We start from the raw sequence: 26,800 nt of genomic DNA, 5'->3' as shown, positions 1-26,800 counted from the left end.
TTATATGATGAGGAAGCAGAGTGTCTTGATAGAATACATCGAATGCTTCTTATGATCTTTATGTTATAAGTGATAAACTTATGTTTTGATCATATTGATTCCCTAAGGGTTGGAATCGATATTGGAGAACTAAGACTTATTTCTTATTTGCTTCAATGTTGGGAACATATTTTTATACATATCGCTTAATGCCGGTGAGCTGTTTCGTTCGTTCATGTATAAATCCACTCGCCACTAGTCCTTTAGATCACTAGATGTCGAGAACACATTTTTAGTTCAAGAATGCCAATATCTCACCACTCTTCGCGAACGAAGCGCTAGACACCGCAACAGCAGACGTAGAGATATGAATGAAGCACATGCGTCGCACATACCCTCCAGTAACGGCCTCTATAAAGATTGGACGGAAGAAAGTTGAAATAGTACCTCCACGCACAGAGCAAGTGTTGAATAAGAAAATAGTGATGGAAGCCGTTTGTCTTCGGGCATCCTTTTATTTGCCTTCGGATTGTCGCTGCGTGAGTTTGGCAGTTATTCCTACCCGCATCCTCGTTCTTTTGTTGCTTGTCGCAGCCATTCGATGAGTTGAATGGAGAAGATCCGGACGAGAAAGATTGGCTTGGCTGTATTGGCCGTGGGATGGATCAGCTTGAAGATGTTGAAGTTTTTTCGTGGCAAGAGCACAAGAAGGATCTCAATGTTTCATGTCTGTGATTTTTGGGGTATTTTGATCATCGTAAGTGTGCGACTACAGCATCTCGTAGAATAAACATGTCATACAAGAAGAACGCACATTTATCCCAAACCAATCTCATCCCAAACTGCTTCATATCACTCATTCTTAAATTCATTCGGTCTCTTTTTCTCACTGTGTTCAATTTAAAAAAAAATGCTAACCTTGGATGCCGATTCTTCACGCCGTTCTTATCCGTTCAAACAAACCATGCCTACAGTTTTAAGAAAGAACATTCTTCAGCCCAATAAAGCCAAACAAGACAGTGATGATGCGATAAGACTTAAGCGACCACGTACGGAAGTGAAAAGTTGACGGCATCGCGAGTGTTGATTATTAGCTTCTTGATGGAATGAAGAATGGAATAGATAAAAATGGGTACTACAACCTATCATCAAACATACGAAACAACGGCAAACTCCCACCAGGCAAACGGATCAAATTTTCGCACACAATTCAGAGATGTTTAGTGGTAAATTTGGAACGACTGTGTAGTTGAGTAAACCGAATGTGGGCTCTGGGATGGAACTGTCGTAGCGTGTGGACGATATTGTCAATGTTGCCCTTTGTTGTGGCGAATATATGTGTGCTGAATTACGACGGGGATATGAGATTAATAAGTAAATGGTGAAAAACTTTCCCGGACTTACGGTTGTGTGCGCGAATCACCGACGAACAAATAAAAGCCTACAAAGAGCCCCACGCTTATGTACCCGAGCATGCAACAAGGCATGATGAAACCACGACCTAAAGCGGATTGCTGCTAGTGCTGCGGTAACAATAGGTTCGGTGGTTCGTAAATGAGTCTCGTAGTGCTTGACTTGCGGCTTGTACGATGGTGTCGATAAATAGCAATCATCAAATTCTTCTTCTGCGAGATTATGAAGTGTTTGCTTATGGTCTCCATTCAAGGGAATCTTGGTTTGTAAACTCATACTTCCATGCTTGCCCGGTTCCGTATTTACAATGGGGCATAGAAGCTAAGCATTATAGCCCAAATAGCTTAATCAAAACTTCATCAAATGATGGGGGAAAAAATTCATGCAGCATCATGAACCGTATTCGCGCCATTATACGAGCCACAGACTGTCGTTTTTTCAGTATAGCTCTTGATTATGTTCCATATTCAATTTGTATTAAACACATTTTACAAAATTGCATCTAATGTGCCGGTTTTGGACACCCTTTTTGGCATTGGCAGAAGTTTTGCAGGGTGTCGAGAAGATGCTTCAGCATTATCGCTTTCACTCGTTAGACAAAAACAACGGCATGAAACGATTGCCATAACTAGCCAGCTAAGGTTAAAGGCAAAAACAAAATGAAACCAATTTGCATGAAAAACTCCCACCGTTCTGTGGTGTTCGAGAATCAAAAGAGAGAGGTTTTCTGCGCTGCTAAAAATGCATCCTTTAAATTGTGCAACAGACGCAAATTGACTATTTTGGCTTTCTTAACACATTCCGTTCTTCCACGAGCAGCAGAATGTGGCTAAAGATACTTCCGGTCTAATCGTGAGGCCATTCGCAAAGAAAGCAATATTCGTTACTCTCTCCAGCGATGGAAAGACTATGGAATATGGACGTAATCAACACTACTGTAGTGGTTGCCCTTTCGTTCATGGGGCAACGTCGCTCAAATGTTCTCAATCATGTATGCATCATCGACCACAGCAACGAAGGTCACATATTGAGCTCTCGTGCGTATCTCACACCGTGGAAAGGGAATCCACCGGTCATGATCCAATTTACTGTTGCGTTTCGGGGAAGTCTTTCAGGCCAATTCGAATCCATCCGGGTTTGGTGACCATCGACCTATTTGGCCTTTACCCGTGACGTGTGTCGTTACTGTAGTCCGGACTGGCTCTGGCAGAATAGAAAGTGTATCCCGTAGAGTCTTCCTCATCATCATCATCATCTTCATCGACGGTAGTAACACATTTTTGTAGCTTTTTCTCCCCACCCCCGCAGTCCCTAACGATATAATGATCTATTATTATGATTATGGTCAACGTCACCTTCGAGTGTGCAGTACCTTTGCGCCACTTAGGCCGGTACTGTGCGGCTGGAGTAAGACCATAAATGTAGGCCCAGTCAGCGCTGCTAGGCGAACTGTGCAGCGCTAAAAAGATGGTTCCTCTTATCTCTTCGATCATCAAAACGCAGAACGGTAGGATGCCAGAAGGGGAGGGTTGGTGATACTACGATGTTTCTGATACGTATCCATCATCTATTAACCAATTTAATTCACAGGCCATTTGTCAAAGCTGATGGGCAAACATCTGTTACTACATCCGGGTTGCCTTCCGGACTCGGATCGTATCGGATAATGGGCTCGGGTGGAATGGGAAATGGCACTTCGGTCCATCTTTTTTTACGCAGGCCCCGGTGTCGAGTCTCCTGGGAAACGTACACACTTCCAGCAATGGGAACGGGAAGCCAGTTCCTGGCGGAAACGTTGATTTGATTTGCCGTCATCATCCATCCCTGCATCAATCGGTGTGTTTGTATTTATCGCTCGTTGTGCAAAGGAAGCATTGCTAATATTAGTTAATAAAAACGTTGCCCTCCTTTCTCTGCAAAGGTGCCAAAAGTGTTCTGTCTGTCCTTCTCCTATATGGAATTCGTGTCACAATCAACAAGAGATGTGAGAAAAATATGTTCCAATGTAATCGTTAGTTAGTTGCTTACAGCATTCATTCATTTGCGCAGAAATTGTTGGTGAGCTTTTGCACTTTACTAGTAATTACAAAACATGCGCTAAACGTGTGATATAATTGCTGCAAAAGTATCCTCTCTCAAAAACACCACAAGTGTTACGTGCATGCAGCTCGAGACATTCAAACTGATTGCTCACTCCAGCAACGACGTCAGGACCTGCCATTGAATGACGGCTACTGGGCACCAGTTGGCCAACCGGTTCTCTGAACTTCGATGAAGTGGAAAATACAAGCTGTACCATACTCTTTCATCCCTCGGCGAGATAATTTTCCATACCTGGGCTTGAGTTTTGCGTCAAACAGACGGAAACTTCTTGAGTGCGCGGGTATGCACTTCCGGTTGCGTTTTTGATGCTTTGTAATTTTATTTATTTCTTCCATGTTTGTAGTTTCTACCGTTTACCAACCAGAGTCCATACGGATAATCTTGCCCCAGCAGACGTAATTTTCAATGAGGTCAACGTGTAGGAGGCGGAGGCAGTTGAAGTGCTCGAATAGGTTTTGCTTTGGTGATTTTTTGGTTCTCAACCGTTTACACCACCGATGATGCACTAGCATGTGGTTCCGGTGCCTGTTCGCGGTTTTATGTCACGGTTGCCCGAGGTTCTGTAAGTCGTGTCGCACTCGGGTGCTACAAATCTCCAACCGATTTATGATTATAATTATTGCCGACCGAGATCTTTCCGTCCGGTTCCGGTTTCCTGTTCGGATTCGTCGTTGGAAAAATGCGCCGATCACAACGCACCTTGGTAGGTGGGTTAGCCCAAAACCAAAGCAACCGCAACAACGGTACGGTACCACGGTAATATGAAGGCAGCAAACAGGCAAAAAAAAGTTCCACCTGCGGAAGCCAAAGCATCGAGGCAAGAGGCCTTCATGCATGCACAAGTACACACTCGTGCGGGTCGGCGTTCGTTTTCACTCACACTTTCCGTCTGTGGAGATGTGTGTTTGGCGCGGTTTCACAGCCACGGACGGGAACCAATTTCATCTATACCAACACACATCCGGTTTCATTCATTCTGTCCACCGTCGATTTCTTCCTGGCATTCAGAACTGATGCTAGAAAACACAAGAAATGGTATGTGAAACGGCCCATCAAGACCACCACCCTCCCGATCGGCCCGGTCGTCCTGTAACCACCGGGGTAATGTGCCTCTTCTCCTAAGGCTGGCATATTTTCTTCCTCACTTTTCCGTGGTTTGGCCGAACGATGTTGGGGCGCGTTTTCTGCCACCTTTTTGATTCGCGCAGTTGCTGCCATTTTTTTTTTTTGTCTTTTCTAGTAGCGACCCGTTTTGTTTGATGTGATTTTTCACCACCAAGCATCATCGGGCGGCCAGTGGCGAGCGCATGGGAGAGAGGCCGTGTACGGGCTTGTAGCAAGCAGCAAAGAAATCCGTTTTATCGCGCCACTTGAAAGTGCAGTCAGAACAGGTATAATTATATTTTCCGTTTATTTCTCCTTTTTTTCTGCTGTAGCGTTTTTGTAAGTTTAAAACTTGCACGCTATTCTGTATTCATTTGCCTGCACAACGTCGAGGGTTGTTGAAGATCTGAATGAGAGAAAAATCACTGCTCAATTTCGGTAAAGTTTCGATTTTTACATTTACTCTGTCTCAAAAGGATTTTTTACAATGATAATATGTGAAAAGGACATGCTTGTCAATGAGAAAATGAGTTGGTTTCCATGAGATTCTATACTTTTTCCTCGACTTGACCGCATTACTTGACAATCGTGTGATGACAATACTAACTGGCACGTTATAATAATCATCCATCCTTGCTTAAACCTGCTTTTTTTCAATTTCAAAATACCAATCGTACCCCACCGGAAGTCAATTGAAGGTGAAAACTTATTTATGATGGCGTAAAATTCTCGCTTACACTTCTCTGACGCCCTTAAAAGTTGGTATTAATTAATTTAGTTCAGCATTGCTGGTGTGCCCGTCGTTCGCCTTTTTTTGTGTTTATTCTGCTTTAGTTTGGTTGTTTATTTATTTACCTGCATTTTATCATGAACTTTTCTGTCGGTGAACAATAATTAAAAAAACTCATTTTCCATTACATTCAATCTTCACCGTCGGCGTGTACGGCGGAGTGGTGGAGGAGAAAGTGTGAAGCCAAGAAAAAAACACAGAATCTCATAACGAGGTGTGAAATTCAAACTAAATTAGAAAGGATTCATCAACACCGTCACGATTCGGTGATCTCGACAGCAATGGTCGACAGGCAGAAACTCGCAGTCAATGAGATAGAAAGCGCGAACCCTACTCCGACCTCGCCTCAAAAGGGTAGCTGAAGGAGCGCGATTATTGGCTTCTGCAATGACTCGAACGGATGTCCTTCAGAGAACGGAAGAGAAAAAATGTAAATTTCGTGAAAATATTCCACTCCGGGGTGGACGATTTGTTGATGATTTTTTTTTTGTCGTTCTGCTGTTGTTTTCGTTGCTAGTACTCCTTTCTTCGTTTCTTTCAATACCATCAATGGAGGTCTCTGCGATGTGAAAGAGTTTCGGCCAAAGGATTCGCTTCGATTCGCGTCAACACGTACGCTGGGAAGGAATGTCCGTAAGAGGGTGCATAAATTGGCATTCAAACGAAATTGTTAGCTATTTATTATTTTGTTAAGTGATGCTGGATTTTTTTCTTCATCCTCCTTTTGCTACTTACCCGTTAGTGCTGCTGCTGGTGTATCGCTTGCTTCAATGTAAACGATTCACTTTATCGGACATTTGCTTTCCATGGCTTCATGTAGAATGGTTAGGGATATCCAAGAACGTTGGTCCGTTGGAGTGTTGAAAATAATATATTTACTTTGTAATTGAAACAATATCTATTGTTGTTCTATTCCAACTAGGGAGAGAAAAGAAGGAATCTCGATTACCTCCGTTGCAAGCCAACCAAAGGGTTACACACATAGTATTATCAGGACTTCTAGTCGACAGTTCCATTGCGGGTTCTACGTGGGACAAACATTTTTCCATGCGCGTGACTTACAGTATGGATAGATGGAAATAGTAAAATGCATAATAAAGTTTTATGAGGCGCAATGCTGTGCAGTGCTTGTGTTCTGGTTTTTCTGTTCCTTTTTACTTGCCGAATTTTGATCACATTCAGCTAATTCTGTATGTTGCAATTCAATCGTTTATAAGATTTTTATGTTGCTGTTTACTTCCATCGTCTGGGTGTAAAAATTGATGTTTTTGCAAATTCTTTCCTTAAGTTAGAATGGAAACTGTGGACATCAAATTTTACGATACTAGACAACGTCAGTGAACTGCGGTACTAACGCTGACTGGAAGCTGTAAAACTTGTGACTGATGAACAGCTTTGACGAGTTGCAAGAGCGCAAAAGTTTATCTAAGAATGTCCACGTTATATGATTCTTCATTTTGATCGTAGAATCTAATGTCAACTTTTTTTTGCGTTGAACTCATGCAGCTACACGCTGTATTATTATCAATTCTTGTTAATGGATTCCCACGCGACGTGTTTTGTGTTATTCTCACGAAATTGAAATGCAATTTTCTGTTTGCTGCTTATTATTGTTGTGTGATTCTGTACAAACATGCGACTGGAAGAAAAATGATGCTGCAAAACGTCAACTCCACACGAATGTTCGAGTTCAGCGCAGCTAACTGTGCTGTACTAATTCCGATAGCATCTAATATGCGATTCTGAAACATCGCGGTTCATTCTTTTCGATATGACGAGTGACGAGTTGGGCAAAAGTCTCAGGCAAATGCTCGACAAGGGTTCAGTGGTTCCTTTCGTTCGCTCTTACCATCCGGTGCTGTTTTCTGTTTTGGGGAAAGAAAAACAAATTTTTAATTGGGAATGTTCAGCGTGGATAATCACGGCACGAATGGGATGAGGGAGTTGTTGGGTGGGAGTCAGCTTTGACTGTTCTGGAACATCCTGCGGGAGCACACACAGGATCCAGTTCGTCGTGCACAGCACACATTGTTGCTGAAGAAGGTTAATTTTGTCGCTGGGAAAAGACGAACGACGAAGCATGATATGCTGCTTCTGATGATTATGTTGATGCTGGTTGTTTTATGTTTGCGCCATATTGCTTTGTGGGTGACGGCGAGGGAAGGCGAGTGTCCTGGAGAGGTTCGTAAGGAAAAGGATGAAGTGAACAAATTTTCCGCTTACTTTTCTGTTGCTTGTTTATTTCTTTTTTCTTTCCCAACCCCAGCTTCAGTATGCGTTTTGCACCGCACACGCGTGTACCGAAATCTGTGCCCATCCTTCTGCTGCACCGCCGCTTGATGAGGGTTTTCTTTCGTGTCATACCCAAATGCATCCGTCCCGCCTCAGGGACCATCGGATGATACCGCTCAGATCGGGCGGTGGTTCGGTGCTCATTTTCCAACCTTCAAGCGCCCGTGGGAGTGCGCTTCGGCTTATCAGCAAAACGAGTCCTTATTAGGCGGGCATATGTGTATTATAATAAATAATTTTCGAGTTCTCTGCTGGGTGGAAAGGGCACAACAACGCCACTTGCGACTCGACCCAAATGCCGCGTTGGACACATTTCTTGCTTCAGTTCGCCTCCACGGAGGCGAATAAAGATGAAAAGTAGCGGCACCTGCGGGATCTACAATCGTTCGTCACAAACGAATTCCGGCAGATGGAGGCGCCCGGTGGCTCTTTACCATTTGGACGCACACGGTTTGTCAGGAATAGTGCACTTCCTTCGCAACGGGCTGCACAGATGAGTTTGCTTTCCGTTGCTGCACGCGTTTCTCCCCATTGCGATCCGATGGATTCTAGCGGGTGCGGACTTATCAGACAAAGCTTGGCCACGAAAACGATTATACTAAAAAAAACTACTAGCACCAGAGTAAGACTAGGGGACTAGCGAAAAGCGGCAAATCCTGAGCAACATTCTGCCGAGGATGTTGCTCCGGCTGGTTTGTTGTCTTCTCGGATCTCGCTGTTAGACTTTCTGCCTCGGTTGCTGCACCTTCCGCTGTGCATCTTCCATCGCGATGAATTATAAAAATTGTATGTCTTATCCTTAAGGCGAAGAAAGCAGACTTTTAATTCCAGGTTAATACACAGGGAACGCACACACAAACACACCAACATGCAATGAACTATACGTGGCAAGCGAAAACAGAACCCACCCTGGCATGTATCTTTGGTTCTCGTTTCGAAGTACATGCCCTCCCGTCTCGGTTCCCTTCATCCTGCTCTGTCAGTGCACAACCCTGCACAATAGGATCGTATATGTTTATGCAGGCAAATTATAGACCCCAGAGCCGAAGGCGGCCCACTCCACGGTTAAATCTGCGACCGATTCCTGTCCTCCTTCTTCGTTTCCTCGCAGCTCACCTTCCCGTGATCATCTCTGATAGGTTGTTAATGATAAAAAAAAAATCATACTCACCTGCCCAAGTGGACGCCTTCGTTCGTAACCACGAAATGGATTTGGTCACGGGCTACAGAAACAGCGACTGGGGGAAGCAAAGAACGTTCGCGAAGTCGTACCAGATCGGTCGGTTCTATTATGCTTCTGACAAAAAATCTGATAGGTGAACTTGTTTCTCGGCTAATGGGAGCTGATGTTTCGTTAGATGAATTCCAGTGCAATGTTCGCCGCGAGCAGCAGCTGAGAAATTGTGGAAACGGCGATAAGCATGCCAGCGTATCATACACTGAGTTTGTTTTCGTCTTTTAATAGATTTTTGTTTTGCCTTTTTTGATGAACTGGTTAGAGCAATGTAATGCAAGAAGATTATCGCCAAAGAAATATGACAATGCGCGTTGCTGGTTTGTGCTGCAGTACATTTTGTTTTGATATTTTTTGTACGAAGAATTATCTTGAAGCATCGCACCGTAATGTGGCAAACGTCGGATAAATCGCATTGAATTATATAAATAATGTAATCTATTTGCAAATTCTTGTTTCCATGGTCCTGCCGTGAAACAAGTTAGTCATCGAATCCAACAGTTAAAATCATCTCTTTACCCTTTTATTCATTTTTTTTTTCGATCGACGAAAATTGAAGTCCCAAGAGCGCAAGATCCATAACGCTACTGGGGATACCTTTCGTCCCTCGTGCAATATACTTCTTGCTCGTTCTTTCATCCTCGTACTATCCTGAACGGGAGTCTCCTTTGGTACAGTATCGATCGAAATCGTCCCCCCTCTTCATCAAAAGACATAAAATCGACGTCTGAACCAATCGCTGATAAGTGTTGGATTACATCCAGTCGGATGCTGCCCCATGATTGGTAGTAGAGTCGATGTGGATACAAAAAGAGAGAAAGATGTTGTGAAAGGGAGTTTCCCAGCGAACGGTGGAGTCCTTCAACCATAGCCTAGTCTTATAAATCAATAATCGATTGGTTTTCAATCTTGCAGGCGCAAACGCAACACAGAACTCTGTGAGTGCTCCCCAGCTAACAAGGGGCTTCTAGGGAGAAATAGCATGTTGGGGCTAGAGAGACTTCGATGCTGGTATGAAAATGCTTTTTCCTGTCATCAATGGACTTATAATAAATTCAAGTGATCAAAGTTGTTCTCAAATCTCCACCGAGCAGCCCTGGGCATATTAGGCAATCCATTTCGTTTACTTTTTAAAAAGTCGCTCCGTATCTCGTTCGGGGATTTGCGACGATTCGTGCAGTACACTGGAATGAAAACGTATTTCATTATGAATCATGCTTTTGTTGAGCGTTTTGCTGTTTGTGTGATGCCTGTATATCCTTCAAAATTAAAATGACGTTCCGGGGGTGTTTTTTTTTTTTTTATTCGAAGGAAATGAAATGAAAACGCCAAAACTGGAATGAAATGTTTCGTTCGTTTCCTTCCGGCATTTTCTCAAGGGACTGCCGAAGCAGAGCCACCGAAAACTTGCCGCGTACAAGCAAATGTCCATCGGCTCGGCTTTGACCTCCATGCATAAATTATTGGCGAAAGTTTGTCATTTTTTGGCGTAATGCCCTTCTGAAGTCTCGCGAGGACTCCCGTGTTTTCTCGCCCGCTATCTGGTCAGGTTCGATTCGCCATCATTTCGCAGCACAATGTTTCGTACGGCCGAAGGCGAACCAATGTGCTGCCTTCGTTCATGCAGGGCTAACGTTTTCCATTTTTTTGTCGTGTTCCTTCTTGGCGTGAATGGAAAATTAAAAAATAGACACTTAATTTTTATGTCTTTGTCGACCACCACGCGAAAGAAGAAAGTGAACCAAACTCACCTAATGTCAGCCAAACGAAGGCAGAATCACCACAGGGATGCACAAATAGATTGACTAATGTATATACATTATTTATATCGTATCTTTAGGTTTTTTCTTCCTCATTTGCCTTTAGTCACTAGTTACTTGTATTTCTGATAGGCTTTTTTTCGCTACGCACCTATTTCCCTGTAAGCCAGTAAAAAACGGAGGATTTAAAATCAATTTTTTGTTGTTTTGCCAGGGGAAATAGGACCTTCCTTTCGTTTCGCGATGGCAAGCAAGTTGCCTTTGGGACATTAACGCAAGGAAGGACAACACTGGGAAGAAAAAAACGCTCTAAGGTAGCTTGAATGAAGATTTTTTTTCCTATACTGTTCCATTCGTTAAAGGTAATGTAATTTCACCCACAGTTCCACGGGTTCTTTCAAATTGAAGCGAGGCAATATCGGAGCTTCGGAAGTTCGCGCAAGATAAATCGATGGTCGCTTGGGTGCAGCAGAGGGAGAGTATCTGTAAGTCCGGATGAAGCAAGGCACGATTACTTTACCGCGGGGTAGCTATGTTCTCGTTTTTTTCGCTTCTTTCTCCTAAAACGACAAGGTAATGGAGATGTTAATATAGCGGAAAAGTGTATCCGAGCTTGCAGGAGCAGCGTAGTGTAGTGTGAGCTGAGTAGAAAGGGAAAAAATCATCCACAACATCCGTGTGCTTGGACATGGGACAGTGATGGAATGAAACACGAAAACCATCATGCAAATGAACGGATAGACATGGATAAGGATAAAGAATAGATAAGGCCACGCAGATAGCTGTGAGAACGAAGGCATCTTTCCATCGTCTTGATTGTATCGTTGAATCGGCTATCAAAATATTTTAGATGAGCGCAAGACACCACTTTGTTGAAGATGGGATAAATAATCAGTTAATGGACATGATGTCGTTGAGCGATCTGCATCCATAGCAATCGTTCTGGTTGTTAATATTGATTTTGCTCGGTTTGCTAAACCTTTAGGTGATTGTCTCAAGTGTCGTAGAGTTGAAGCATTATTCACTGTAAGATTAATTCCACTTTTTTTTCAAGCAGCATTTTTCAATCAGAAACATCTTTGCAGTTTTTTTGTGCAACTGTCAGTTTCGGAAAAAAACCGAAAAAAATCCAACATTCGACCCTGACAGATGCGCTTCAATATTTCAATCTTTAATGGTATTTTAACGCTGAAATGGTTCATGGCTCATTCATCTCTTGCTTGTTCTTCGACGCCTGCAACCGGCCAGACCCTCGGACAGCGCCGTTCTTTCCATAATTGAATCGTTCGGAACATTCCTTAATTAGACGCCATTTTCCTCCAACAATGTGCTCGTTTCAGAATTTTTAAACTTCCTTTCGGGAACACATTCCGAGGCTACGGTCGGAGATTCTGAACACATCGATATACAATTTCTCCACTTTCGAACACCCACAGTTTATTAGCCAGTCTATATCTATTATTCATATTTATGGGCCAACATTAAAAAAGCCCTATCGAACGGCTCAAATACTGGAACCTTCTCCCGATAGCGACGATGTTCCCCAGCTGCTGTCGACAAGCAAAAGTGCCCGAGGGATATGAGATCACATCCACTACAGCGGCTAGGCATCATCATACCGCGCCGCAGTACTTGTTTGGAAAAAAGGATCTTCATTAATGAATTACGACCGTCGAGGTCGACTGGGGTTGTTGGTGCGGACTAGCTGAGTTTGTCGTTATAATTCAAAATTTTTATTGCTACCTCTTGTTTTGATAACGACAGCGGGCGAACGAGCGAACCGAGCAAAAGGCGCAAGAAAGTTTGTAACAATTGGGAGGGAGCGTTGAAGATTGCAAGCGAACTTGAATCGTAGTTTAATTGCCAAAATCTAAAACCACGCTTATAAGCATCTGTATTTGTTTGTGACTTTGATATTAGTGAGTATTTCCCCATAATGCCACTCTTTCAACTGTTTTTTTTTTTTTTTCATTTGCATTCTTTTCGACAGACGCTGATCCCATCGGCACCGCAGAACTTCACGGTGGAAAAGATACTTCCATCCACGGACGGAACGTTCCTAGCGCTGGCCGGTCCGAAGGGTGTCTCCATTATCGAATTGCCCCGGCGCTGGGGCCCCAACGGCCAGTACCAGAACGGCAAGGAGTGCATCATCTGTCGGTAAGTATACTTCTGCCTTTTGGAGGTCTTTGTTCTCCAGAATTGGATTCGAAACTCGAACGCCATTTATTTGATAGTGGCCAATGCCCGGAAGCTGAGTCGTGACCACCGTTAAGAATTAGCATAGAAAACCCATAACATTAATTCCTTTCGCGCTGATGCTCTACAATTGCTTACCAGTTTTGGCCAGATTCTTTCTGGCCACCGAAACGGCGGACCAAACACAAGCGCAACCCTTTTTGGTTGGCGGCAATGCAGCATCTCCACCTGAGCCCATGCCGTCGCAAAAAGCAGGGTGGCTTCTGGGAGTTCGTAAAAGTTGGGCGTTCGTCTTTACGGGCACTAAAACAACCTCCGGAAACCAGCAAAAATTAATACCTAATAAGAATCAAGTGGACTTAATTTTCAGTTGTTTATTTTTATTTATTGCCGTGAGTTTTCCAAACTCCAACTCCTCCGCTGGGCCTTCGAATAAAGTGACGGTGACAGTCGTCTCCTCCGCAACGTACTTGCAAAGGAGCAAAGGATTAGCGCAAATCTTGTTCCAGACAATTTGAAACGAAAGGATTTCCGCGCCGGATCTGAAGTTCTTGCTTTGTGCATACACGCACGTGTACAAACCCTCACACCCGCGCTCTTCCGTAACTGGTTCTACCGATACGATACTGAATTACGTCTTTTTGTTTGGTTTCACATTCAGCAGCAAGCGTTGTGCCCTCAAAACCCCCATACATCGCTCGGAAGTAAAACACCATTTTCGACAAAAGAAAAACAACGAAAGTCAAATCCTTGCTGGCCTGCCGTTTCGTAGAGTTTCCCACCCGATTCCTCGTGTGCATTCGCCGAGCGTCAAAGATAGGAGTGTTCGGGGGCACGTTTGACGGTTTCAGTTGCAAAGCGTTTTGTGCCGGTCGCACCAAAATGTTCATCTAAATTTCATTTGATTTAATTTTAATTAGATTTCTATGTTTAACTAGCGAAAGCTACACACACGTACACGGTTCTGAACATACGAGAGCCGTCTGATGTGTATCACAAAGGCACATCCGATATAGGAAAATTAAGTTCAGTCAAGTCGGCAGGCGGTTTGCAGCGCCGAGGTTTGCGAAAACATTCCGAACGAATCCGATCTTTGCAAGTGAAAATTGGTGCCGTTTTTCCGATGGATGGTCCTGCGCTTTCTTCCAGGCACGCTGAAAAGGGCATGTGAAACAACTGGAATGGAAAAGAAGGCACAACTTTGCTAAACTAATACTGGGGAGGAACTCATTTGTGTCATAATCGACTCGAAGAACGATTAGCTTTTCGGAGAAGAAGCTTTTCATCGAGGTTCCTCTCATCTCTTCAACAAGCTCATGGTAGCTAATAAAACAAAAAAAATACCCTTAGCTATTTGACTTTGACCCGAAACTCGCACCCTTTGCTAGTTTCTACCCGGACCAACTCATCGGTCTTTGACTGAAATGACTACCATCGGTCGGACGGTGGCAAATAATTGCATAACTGGCTGCTATTGGAATTAAAACTTCTCCGAACACATGCACGAATTTGAATAAAACATTAACAGCCAGCCATGCCGCTCACGGGATGTTGATGCTGGCCTATGGATGATTGGATATGTGTTGAGATTGCTCTAACCGTGATGCAATTTGTACACTGACACACGGTACGAGCGAATGAATTTAGACTAGTACGTTTAGTCTAATAGTGTGGTCAAATTGTTCCGGAAGCGAACGAGTCAATGAGGCCAAACCCAACTTTGAACCTTCAAACCTGTACAAGAAGAGCTACTAGCTTCATCGAGCACTCTTGCGCTATCTGTGAGCAACGCGAAGTTTTGGATTTAATCCATGTACTGCTTGGGTTGATTTTTTCCTTCCCAGAGCTTTTTTGGGCGCTAAATGCACTACCACCACAAATCTCGTTTATCGTTTAAGACAACAGAAGCAGCAGGCAAGCAGATAGTTCGGTTTAGAAGCCTTCTAGCTGTTTGCATTTGCGCGACGATACTTTCCAATTGCACGCCAGTGTTCATCCCGCCACCCAGCACATTCTGTGGACAGTCGGGTGAGCGAAGTTGCTCACAACACTCTGTTTAAATTTATTTTCCCGCATATCAAACTGCAAAATACTGCTGCATAGCTATTATTAAGAGATTATAATATTTTCACAACAATTGGGGTACACCCATGGACAAATCCCAATCGAGAGCTTTACCTTCGTGAAGGTTCATGAAGCTCTTGGCCTCGGTGTTTGTGATTGCTGGAATTCTACTAATTTTTACAATGCTTTTTTCACCTACTTGTTAAAAGATTGCAGCTACATCTCACTAAATATATGTTTTTTTTATCTTCAAAGTATGACCATTTGTAGGCAAGATACAACCGTTTCCCAAATGACATCGAATATACAGAGCCCCATCCTTTCCATATTCATAGCGTGTATTTATGTTGTTGCAGAGGATAATCTTTTATTTCTTACGGTTAAAACGAATGAAACCCATCTCGAAAGGACACACATTTTGGACGCTAGTCTGCAAAGCACATTACCTACCATGCCAGGCGAACTGTATCTGATATTGCTCGGAGTATTCTCATCTCCAAGGTACAATACATGCACACACGTATGCGCTCGTCTTTTAGGGAGAAGGTTAGAAATTTTGCAACCGTTTAATTCCAAAAACCAAAGCGATAAGAGCCGGCGACCACGTGTGTCCAGCGCAGAAACACGAACGCTGGAAAACTCGGTTCAGAACCGTTCCACTACCGCCCGTGAAGAAGAACCGGTGGTCTGCAAATGAATCCATTAGGAATCTGAAAGTGATTATTATAATTTTCGCGAAGGTTTCGGCTCTCCAGCACCACACCGGTCCAGCAGCGTGTTCAAGCGCGAGGTTTTCTCGGGTTACCATCGTCCGCCTACCCTGTTACCCATCAAAGAAGCGGAACCCAAAGTTACGTTCGCTTAATTATTTAATCAAAGCAAATATATTAGGTGGAAAGATATGGAGCGGATATGTGAGCGCGGACCCTAAGCAATGTTTGCGTATAGCGGCACCATCGTGCGTGGATCCCTTTTGCTTGAATTGGTACTTTTGGTCCAGCGGAAAAGGATCCATGACGATGGTCGTGGACCGTGAGTGTTTCAGCAGCACCATCCAGGAAGAAGAAAAAAGTCTCCCGAAGCCGAAAATCGTTACCCCAAAACCCTTTGGTGTTTCTGAGGGAGGTCCGGGAAGCCGGGAAATGCAACCATGCTAGGGTATTGGCCAGATTGGGGAGAGAAAAGCGAGAATCCTTTTAATATTTTATTACATTTTATTTGTCCGCCCATGATGTACGGCTTAGGTACGCGCCATGCATGAATTTTGTTTCTTTCTTTTTTTTTTGTTCATTTGCCTTCCTTTACCCCTTCATATACGCCAGCTCTGAGACTTCCTTTGGGCAAGGATAATTTATGTCCATTTATCGCAAGTCCGTAAAAATCGTAAGTAACCTTCCGTTTGCAGAGAGTGGCAGTGGGTCTCCCGGCCGGCGGGGTCTTTTTCGCATTAGATAGTCATTGCCGGGAAGTACGGTGTATGTCGCAGGAAGGACCGCTGCCGATGGATTCCTATTTCAAACGATAGCCCACCTTTACTAAGGACCCGGCCGCACAAATCCGCCCAAAATGAAAGGATCATGATGATCAAACGTAATGGAAGTTTTTCTTTGATTCCCGAAAAAATCTCTTTCGCATTCGTGGCAGGTAGTATTATGGCGTTGTTGCCGTCACTCCGTTTGTGCTGAGCTACATTTGTTTAAGCAAGGCCAATTTCGTGCCAATTCTACGCTACGAGAAAAGGGTCCATTGGTTCGTGTGGCAGAAGCCGGTTACTTCCCATTTCTTTTCCGTATAAACATTCCGGCAGAGAGAGAGAGAGATGTAGTTACCAGTTCGGTTGTGTTCAAATAAATCAAAAAACACCACACTCGCTGATGCTGCGCCATTAAAAAGCGATTAAAAGCCATCATCTCACGCAGTTCGTCGGTTATTCAGTTGGTCGGGCCTAGCTGTGCGCCTAGTATAAATATTTATTTCCTTTTACCACCGAGTAACGAAATCATATTAAACGGAAAGGTTTCTACCTCTCCTTTTCCTAACCGCACATCAGCCCTCTCCGGATGGACTGGATTGAATTTTTGAGGACGAAAACCGTATGGGTTTCCCAGAATTTCGCGTGTATCGCGAATTCCCAACGGTGCGTCACGGTGCGCAATTAAACACAAACGGTGTCGCATATTTTTATAACTAGCTACTGCTGTTGCTGCCTTTCGATGCAGATATTTTGTCCTTCGTTTGTATTTTTTCCCCCCAACTCCGTCCTATTCCGTAAGGCAATGTGCTTCTGCTCCGCTGCTCCAGGCTGGTCAGGCTGGTGCCATGTGAACAGCGATTTCCTTGCTTACGTTCTGACGCTAGCTTTCTTACCGGATGGCTGGGATACCTTTGCAAAGCGAACCCTTAGAGTATCCTTTAAAAGTGGTACCGTTAAAAGTGGAAATCCCAAAAAAAAATGCTGCCCACTCTTTCCCGCTTTTGCTCTAGCGGATGGCTCCACACAAAGTGACATGAATTATAATAATGTCTTTACCTGACTTAAAACTTCCCTAACTAATGTGTTCAGTTTGAAATTTATATTCCAAATTGTTCGCCACTCTGCCCGCCACACCGGTCACGATGGTCGGCACCAGTTTGCGATTATTTCTGTCCGCCTTGCGCAACCAACCAGCTCCGGGGCGAGATCATGCTTTAGGAGTTTGTTACGATAATATAAGACAAAGCAAAACGAAAATGTAAAAGAATATGTAGAGCATTAACTTTATAAACAGGTTGAAACCTTATTTTGCTTAAAAAGAAAGCACCTTTTATTGTAAAGAGAGCCCACCAGATACAACTAAAGGTCCTCAGTAAACGCGTTCAGTCAATGCTTAAAAGCCAACATATTAATAATATGCTAATGTAATGAAACAACGGGCGAACACAAATGACACACCAACACATACATACACGCATACCGAGATCTTATTCATTGAAAGGGCATACGAGCAATCGTCCTCATCTTTCGTTATCAGCACCAGTTCCTGGCCCAAAAACATCGTTTCACTCTTCGTTCGACATCACTCTCCACTCACGCGTACAATGCTGGTGAAAAGACTGAAAGCAAAATGAACGCATTTACTACCTCCCCGCATGATATCCGGCATCCCAGAGAGCACCAGTGTGTACATGTATCGTTTGACGCGAAAGATGAAGCCACCACCAAACATCGATGCCATTGGCAGCATTAAGGCCCATCACCACGAACCGCTGATGGCAGCCAGCAACGTTAACCCTTTTGCTCGCGATAATAACGGGCCATCGGGGCAGCATCTTCCCTCCATGCCGCCGTTGTTGTGCCCCCTGTTCACTAGCAGGAGTTTTTAATAAATTTTTAAAGGCTTCACCGCCTAAGCCTTTGTCACCTTGCCGAGGCTTTTGCTGGGCATACCTTTTTACCGGTCGTGTTTTGACAGATTCAACCATTAACCGAGCGATAATCACCTTCAAAATTCACGCTACGCTTGTTTTTGCTTTTGATAAGTGATAACTACCCCCCCCCCCCCCCTCCCCTTGGCTTGCACGACTCCCGCCCGACCCAGACTTACTGAACTGTAACTGAAGGTGGAAAGAATTTCTGTCAAGCTTTTGCCATTTTTTACATTCCGCGGAAAGCACGCGCGCTGCTACGTGAATCTTATCTCCTCAGGAAAAACCTGTAAAAACTCACGTGAATCTGTGACCGTCCTCCTGCTGCTCGACATCTTCTTCTCTCGCTGTGTCTTACCCTTTTATTTGCTATCCAACGAGAACGCTCACGCATGCAGGAATCTTGTCAGAAAAATGATCAGTTCAGAAGACACATGAAACGTCCCGGCACACGCGGGTGGGCATTTTATCAAACACGATACACCTATTCCTTCCGTTGGCATTGTCGATCCACCGCGCTGCTGCCACATAGACAAACAAGGACACGGCGAGAGAAAAATAGGATTCAATTAAAAATCTTCTTCCTGCAGGGTGAAAAGAAGTCATTTGTAAACATGAAATTGTTCTCGCCCTGTTTCATGTGCGAACTTCCCTTAACCGTCGAAAGACGATGATGCGTGTGTGATGTCGCGTGTGTCATACGCGTGGAAAATGTGATTTTGTGGGTTCGGCTCGGCACACCGGTTGGCTTCGACCGGGTCACCAAGTTTGACTGGTAAAAGATCAAAAGAAACGATTCGCGATGCCTTTTCCTTCGGGGCCGTAAAGCCATCTCCGGAGAGAGAGAGAGAAACGATGGCAAATCCGGCAGAAGGCCTACAGGGGTCGCCAAAAAGGACGGACCGGGGGGAATGGTGGAAACTTCAGAACGGCAAGCGACGGAAGCAAAATCTCTAATCTCTGATTACCAAACGACAAAACTTTAAATTAAAAATAATGTCACGGATCTGCGAACTCATTTCTTTTCGGCTGCGTTGTTCAGGCGCGAATATCGCTCAAGATTTTCACCATCATCTGCCGCCCGGCGAACGATCCATGTGCTAGGTGGAAAATTCTTCTAATGTGGGATCAAATGTATAGTGCGCATTGGGGACGGTAGAAATGGGAGATGAAAATCATATTCAAATTTTTATCCATCAGTCAAACTTTCTCCTGACTTTTCACATGTGTGTGATTCGGGTGGCTTGTCACCAGCGCGAAGTTCACCAGCTACCTCATACACACGGGACCCCATACTTTTCCAACATGGTTTTCCCCGAAGGTAGCCGTACGGACATGTAAGAAAAACTGGGAAGGTTTCTTTGAGTTATTTCATGTTTTTTTTTTTTTTTTGTTCAGCCACACCACACCCTTCGCTGGTTGTTTTTACACTTCCCGTACACTCCCTACCGCGAAGGGACGCGCTAAACAACGATTCCAAGGATGAAAAGCGACCGGAAAATGGGACACAAGTGGAAGAACTGGTGGCTTAAAATTCAAAGATAAATGAAACCGAACCGCGCTCGCGACAGCCACACAGGACCTGTAGGACCTATTCTTCTCCCAGGGCCGCTAATTAAAAATAATATTTTCGTTTAATTATAACAAATAACGGACAGTGGATGTAACACAACGTACGGCGAGACCGCAAAAACCGCACCATCCGCACACATCGACTACCCGATCCGGTCCAGCTGGTCATTATAATCGTCTCGAGGATTTAGCAAACCGTTCCTGGACCTCCTACGCGACGGTTTTGATGTTTGATGCCTTTTCTTAGGCGACTTTCGTTTCCTTTTCTTCGTGCAAACGATTTCGGACGATGTTGTGTCCTCGCCTGGATAGGCCCGCAAAAGTTTTTGAATCCTTCGGGAACGGTCGGGAAAAGGTGCCATTGACTGACGACGATTGATGACGATTCGTCCGTATACAGTGGTACACATAAATTAAAACCTTTTGCCAATCTGCTCAACCGGTACCGGTAATGTTGGTGAGATTCTAAGATTAACTGTCAGCAATATGTTTCCGGCTGCTCGCCCTTCTTGTCCAATTTTGAGTCAAATTTTTGCGTCACAACGTGGAATATGGATATCGTTTATTTTGTATAATTTTTCATCTATGAAGGCGAATTTGCTGTACATATGTTTTTTTGAGACGGTGATTGCATCTGCTCGGGAAATACCCGAGAAGCTCGTTATGCTTCTATGATTTCACGCTTCGTTTACCAAAGTGATGCGTCTTTTAACGAATTCTCGACGATCGAAAGGGATTGTGTGCTTTTTATCATTGTATCCACTTTTTTATCATCTACTCAGTCAGTCACCCTCATGTCACGCAGTGGCTAATTAATTACGATCCGTGTGTCTAACGCGCTTACTGGCCCGGTTGTCTAAAATGGCAAAGTCGGAAAAAAGTGAGCTACAAACGAACGGTGACGACTGGATGTAAAAACATAAAATCACTAGGAAAGGGTTAAAACAAGCCGGTTCAAATTGAAAAACAGAAAAAAATCACATCTCTTTCGATGGTCCTTCGCCAAAGGGATAAAAAATCGACACCAGCAGGAAAAGTATCGAGCCCGCAACCGGCCAAGGGACCAAAGCGAGAAACATGAAAAAATAGAATAAAAAAATTATCTCCAAGAAACATGACAAGGAAAAATTACTTGCAATTTACACACATAAAACGCGCACGGTGAGGATGCCGACGACGACGACGACGACGGTGGCGTAGACCAAGATTCATACCCTCAGCCTTCATTGCGTTCAGGATAACACAATCCGGAAAATGGCCCCCAGCAATAGTGGCAAAACCCAAAAAGAAAAGGAAAATAAAAAGCCCACTTGTGGGAGGACCACGCGCACTTGCCGCCGACCTCATGAAGCAAACGCGAAAAACTGCGTTCACCTTCAATGTCACCCTCGATGCCGGTTCGCGCCGCGATTTACGTCCTGGCGATTCTGGCGACTGAAAAAAAGGATTAACTGTGGGAAATTTTAGACGTCCGCGAAAATATGTCCCATTTTGGGGCGCAATTCCTGTTCTTCTGTTCTTTTTTTTTTTTAATACTTTCCATTTTTAACTAATATTTACAAATTCTCCCTATCGTACAATGCCTACCGGATGGCATGCATTCTGTAAAATTCGTTATTAGTGTAAAGGCAGTGTAGATGTGTTTGTGTGTGTTTGTATAAGTGCACGTATTTTAGTTTGAACATTGATAATCCCCGTCGATTTCTGGCTCTGGGTATCCCTCGCAAATCACCGAGCGGCGGATGGGAGTAAAAACCGTTTGTTAATCATGACAGAAAGGCCTAATGGGGAAGCTGAGCGAGCACAGAGGTTCGTGAATACTGTATTTTATGTGCTCATAAAAACTGACCCTATAAAATTCTTCATCTGCGTGCCACCCTTTGAATTACTCCAACCACTACGTCCACACCTACTTCCTTCCTGGTCGGTCCTGTGCATAGTGCAATGAGTGAAAGTAGCGAAATTTGAGTGATGAAATCGCACCGGAATCAGTGCTTTCAGGAACTACCTTTACTAACACGGTGACCCTTGCGGGGATCACCTTTCTCTCGCTCTTGCTCTCACTTTCGCTCTTAATGCATTTTTTTTTTGGTTCATTTTTTAATCTTCTTCGTAGCAATTTGAAGGGCATGGCTTTGATGGCGGCTTCTTCACTGAAGCAGACTCGCTTGCATCGGCATCACCGTGTAAGAGCCGCAACAGGATTCGTGATTTATGGTGATGATCTCAAATCAGCCAAAATCCTGTCCCCAAACCACTCGCTGGCGGAATGAGAAAAGTAGAAAGTTTGATCCCGGGGCGCAAGGGGAGGGGAAAGTGCCCTGAATAAATAAATAATACAAAACCCAGATGAAAGATGTACAATTTCTTTGGTGGCAACTATTTGGCCGACACGTTCTGTCAACAAAAGGGGTTTGCCCTAAAATATTGGACATTTGGTGCGTATACACACACACACACACACCGTACGAGCGTACAGTGCCCTTTGTTTCGAGAGCCCTGTCTGCCAAGGCTTTTCTTATTCTATTTAATTTATTATTGTTCATAAAGGACATAAAATCTGTACAGTGTCGGCACTCGTAAAAACTGGGGCCAATCAAAATTGGAATCAATTTTTTCTGTGTCCTTTCGCTGTGACTCTCTTGCTTCTTCGGCTAGCTAATCACTCCTGGCCACGCGGTGTGCATGGCTATCGGGATGTCAACCCTTTTTTCCGGTGGGCTATTACAAGGAAATCGTCCAAAATCAGAGTAGCGGGAGGGATTCCGGTTTTTTTTTTTTTTGCACTTTTCGCCCCATCAGGTCGTGCCTATGCATAAGCAAATTCGTGTAATCGACGCCATGAATCTCTTCGGTTTTAGCGTGCTGCATCCGCACCGAGAAAGAATTCTACCCTGGTGGAGTTGGATCCCGGAGGACCTGCGAAAAAAGAATCATCTATAAAGCAAGTGCAGCTCATCCTGACTGCCCTGTTGTGTCGGACCAGGACATTAAATCGGTCCGGCCGCACCAACAGATCGGTGGTAACGTTGGGTAGGGCATGAATAAAAAATGCAACACTGTGAGGAACCGTACCGGAATGTACACCTTACGCCACGGATCATCCTTCGTTTGCTCTTTCTTTTGCCTCACTGCACTCCACCCCTCACTGCCATCCCCTTCACTCCTCTATCGCATTCTACGAGTTTGGGCTCACCGCAGAAGAGGAAAGGTCGAGAATGACTTTGAACAAGACCATAAATATGTGAATTTTTGTTAATCCTTTCAGCGGCAATTGCAAGGCGGGGAGAATTGAAGGGCCCGACCACCCGCCCGAAACCTAATGTGTGTGTATGTGTGTATGTGGATGCCGCCCCAGCCGTTATTTCGGGAATTTAGATTATTCCAGAATGCAGCTTTGTACTTTTTTGCTATTTTGTCCGTTAGTGGGTACGAAGGAGAAATGAGAAGGTTCCTACCATTGCGCCTGGACCATCCGTATCGTGTCGTCCCTATCCATGCAATCATATTTCAGCGGACTTAGCGCAGCTGATTGATGGAGCTCAAGTGGCCTTTTTCAGCCTCGGCCCGGCAAATAAACCTTCCTGGTGTTCCTTTTTTTTGGGTACTTTTGCTCTCCTATTTTTTCCCGTGGATGAGTTTTTACGATCGACAACAAGATTATCTTCCGCCACGGGTGACGGAAGTTTTAGTGTGAAGAGGCCAATGCAACATGGAGCATCTTCAGAAAATGTCAAAGCGTGTAATTTAAGGATCTAGACTGGAGGCAATCTTCTAGGCTAGATGAATTTTGTGGTTAGTTTCGGTTTACGATGCACATTCCTAAGATTAAGAATTAGAAGGAATTTTTCAATGGTTAAGATATTATTAGAAATGTTTTAAAATCGTGCACCGATCCCTAACTTTTCCTGCGTGCGATATAGGCTATATAAAGAGATCCTTAACATATGTCGCAAGGTAGACTTACTTGCCGCGAACGCTCTCGTAGTGTTTAATCATTGAACCGCAAACATAGTGCGTGCGGCATTTTGTAGCTTAATAAATTTGCACCTTACGTTACTTTCCTATTCCCGCGACCAGGTGTTTAATTTGGAACATAGTGCGTTAGTGCGAACGCTAAAGCGCGCGAAATCTTTTTCTACCGCTATCGCCTTTGATCGCGTGTTGGATCGTGGTTGGTGTGTTGCTGGTGTTGGTAAATATGGTTTCGCTCGCCCAGTCCCTATTACAATTGCAAAACGTCTATCTATCCGATTTCGCCCCATCCGCCATCTTGTAGACATCACAGAATTTAGGATTTGGTAGAATATTAATTAAAATATGCCTTCCAACCACCTATCGGAACAAGCCACACGGCAAGCGCTAAATTGTACGCACGGTTGGTATGATTTTAATTTCGCATCAGTGCAAATAATAAGAAAACAGTAAAGTGTATAACCACCACCACCATGATGGTTGGGCAAACGCTTGCCGCGACTGAAAGGTTCAATAAAAATCTTAAATTATTTTTCAAAAATCTCTCTACCACAGCGCACTGTTGCACGGCAAGTTGATAACCGCACACACTAAGAATTTACAGTCAGCAACTACTCTACACCGTGCAAAAGTCGACCCCTTTAACACTACTTCATTTGACTCGTTCGTTGGCCGTTCCCGTTCCGCGCCACCGTACGATGTTGCGCATTTAAAATGCGAATCCACGGCGATCCACAGGATAAACTTCTTCTCGGTCGCTGGAATCGTAACGGGAGGAACCGGAAGTAAATGGTCATAAAATTAAAAGAGTTAATAAAAGCCTGACTGCAATACTGGAGCCTCTAAGAGCAGGCTAGAGTGGAGAATTTCTCTCTTTCTATACCCGAGGACCACCTGAAACCGACTGACGTACTCCTTGCCCTACTATTCTATGATCACCAGAGTGGAGGAAAAGCCCTGGAAAGGTTTGTAAATTCCGGTAACTGAAGCAACCCGGATGCAAGATAAGACAAATTTATTCGTGGTCGAAACAAAAGATGGCCATCTTTCTGGCGGAACTCAAAGTCTCAAAGTGCAAAGATTTCTTTCGAGTGTAACGTTTCGGTAGGGTTGCTGCCTCTCGCCTCAATTGGCGTTAGATTTCGTAGTTGTTTTTTTTTTCACGTTGGTCTCTAGCAAAAGAGTACGGATATTTCCGGCTATTTTTGACGACAATGATAATGCACTTTGTCATTGTTTCTCAGATATGCTTTTTGCGGTGGTGTTAAGGCTAAGGAAATGAATGATTGATGAAAAGTGCAAGGCATTTGTTTTTGAGTTTGTGAAGGGAATAAGTTTAATTTTTATTTTATATATTATTCTTGATATTCGAGGCAATTTTCAAATGATGATAAGTTGAAGTTCAATTTTGACAACATAATATCTATAATAGTTTTCTGGAAACTCAATCGTTTGCGCAAACTTAGGACTAAAGTGTATCCTATGCAACAATGTACGCAATTTACCAACCATTTCTCCCCCTTAACTTGAACACAACCAGGTGTTTGAATCGTTCACCAACATCGGGTACTGAGTGTCCCAGCACTATATATCCGTGGGCAAAACTAGCAGCCACGATGATCCCAGAAACGTTTGGTAAAACACATTACCACCCGACCCAAGCAAACAACGGGTCGGAATCACATTCGTTGACTCGCCGGTTCGCTGGGAAGCCGGTTCTCCGTTTCTCGCGGCACCAAACCGACCAGAAACTATGAAATTATATGATATTTAATTTACCTCACCGCAAAATAATAATTGCAAAATTTACAATTAATTTAACTAGAAAATTTGCTCACGACTTTTGCGCTATACCGGATTGTGACCGGATGTTGGCTAGAACTGCTGCTGGTTTCGTTCGTTGTTTCATTTCGATCTTCAGGTAATGTGCAGTGAGGAGGACTTTCTGACTGTAACCTCCCGACTGTGCCGCTAGATTTGCTCCAACTGACTCTAGCTGCAACATTCTGACCTGCGTTTTCGGACCAAATGGATGATCTGCATCGAATGAGCAAACTTACCGACGATGGAGATAACGGGTAAGGGTTGCGGGCAGTGTAAAGCGTTTGGCGAAGAAAGCAGTTTTTCGCGAATTCAACCAACCCTTCTCTCCCACCGCTTTACGTCAGCCGTGTTGAACTGTGGATGATGATAGTAGCAACATTCTCGCCCGAAACCCAAACGTCCTTGCTTCCATCCAACCGAAACGATGTATTTATTATGCCGTAGAACCACTTCCTCCCGGTTATCATCAAGCGGTGGCTCTGCTTTTTTTTGTATGCTACAAGCTTTCTCTGTTCCTGTTGATGGCTCGCTCATTTTCGAAATATCCTGCATCATCACACTAGACACTAACTGTGCTCAGGATGCGTCCCGCTTTGCGAGAGGCTAAACTAAACGGCAAAATAAAGGTCCAGCCTTCATTTGGGGTCGCCGAAGCAAATGAGAATGAAATATCATATTATTATTATTGCTCGTATTATATTCCTTTTCGACAATTTTCGATGATGGGGATGATGAAGTCGTTGGTTATGGCTGGGTAGTTAGGTGAGACGGTCGGTGATGATGACTATGATGGCTTCTTTCCTGCACGAACCGGAAACAAACCCGTTGAAATTATAATTGCGGAAATGCAGGTATCTGCCCCACAACTATGAGCTACAGATGGGTTTGGGGATAGCACGGTGACGAAGAGTCTGTTGCTTTATCATCCCACTCCCCCCCTCAAGTTCCATGGCCAGTGCAAGCGCAACGTTTTGGAGCAGAGCGAATGAATGTAGCTCCAAACTGCCACCTCTGTTTCAGTGCAATCTGAATATATTTGTTCGCAAATTGGCTCCCGGAGGACCTTTCTGTTGTGTATGTGCGTTT

At 44.1% G+C, this 26,800-nt stretch overlaps 3 protein-coding genes across 4 annotated transcripts in view; all 3 read left to right on the top strand.

The window, feature by feature from the left end:
- Positions 1-26,800, top strand: part of LOC126558632 (14-3-3 protein epsilon) — a 321,858-nt gene that overhangs the window by 173,041 nt on the left and 122,017 nt on the right. The window lies entirely within an intron of this gene.
- The window catches only part of LOC126557153 (nuclear pore complex protein Nup88), a 48,812-nt gene that overhangs the window by 3,158 nt on the left and 18,854 nt on the right, over positions 1-26,800 (top strand). Inside the window, exon 2 of the mRNA XM_050212831.1 lies at positions 12,666-12,835. Coding sequence (XP_050068788.1) covers positions 12,666-12,835 — 170 coding nt within the window. The remainder of the gene's footprint in view (positions 1-12,665; positions 12,836-26,800) is intronic.
- LOC126558356 (opsin-1-like) overlaps positions 1-26,800 on the top strand; it is a 306,086-nt gene that overhangs the window by 260,992 nt on the left and 18,294 nt on the right. The gene's annotated exons all lie outside the window — the stretch shown is intronic.

This window comes from Anopheles maculipalpis, chromosome 2RL (genome assembly GCF_943734695.1).
Source record: "Anopheles maculipalpis chromosome 2RL, idAnoMacuDA_375_x, whole genome shotgun sequence".
Classification (NCBI taxonomy): Eukaryota; Metazoa; Arthropoda; class Insecta; order Diptera; family Culicidae; genus Anopheles; species Anopheles maculipalpis.
The sequence above is the reverse complement of the archived record's forward strand: the minus strand, read 5'-3'. Positions and strand labels throughout refer to the sequence as shown.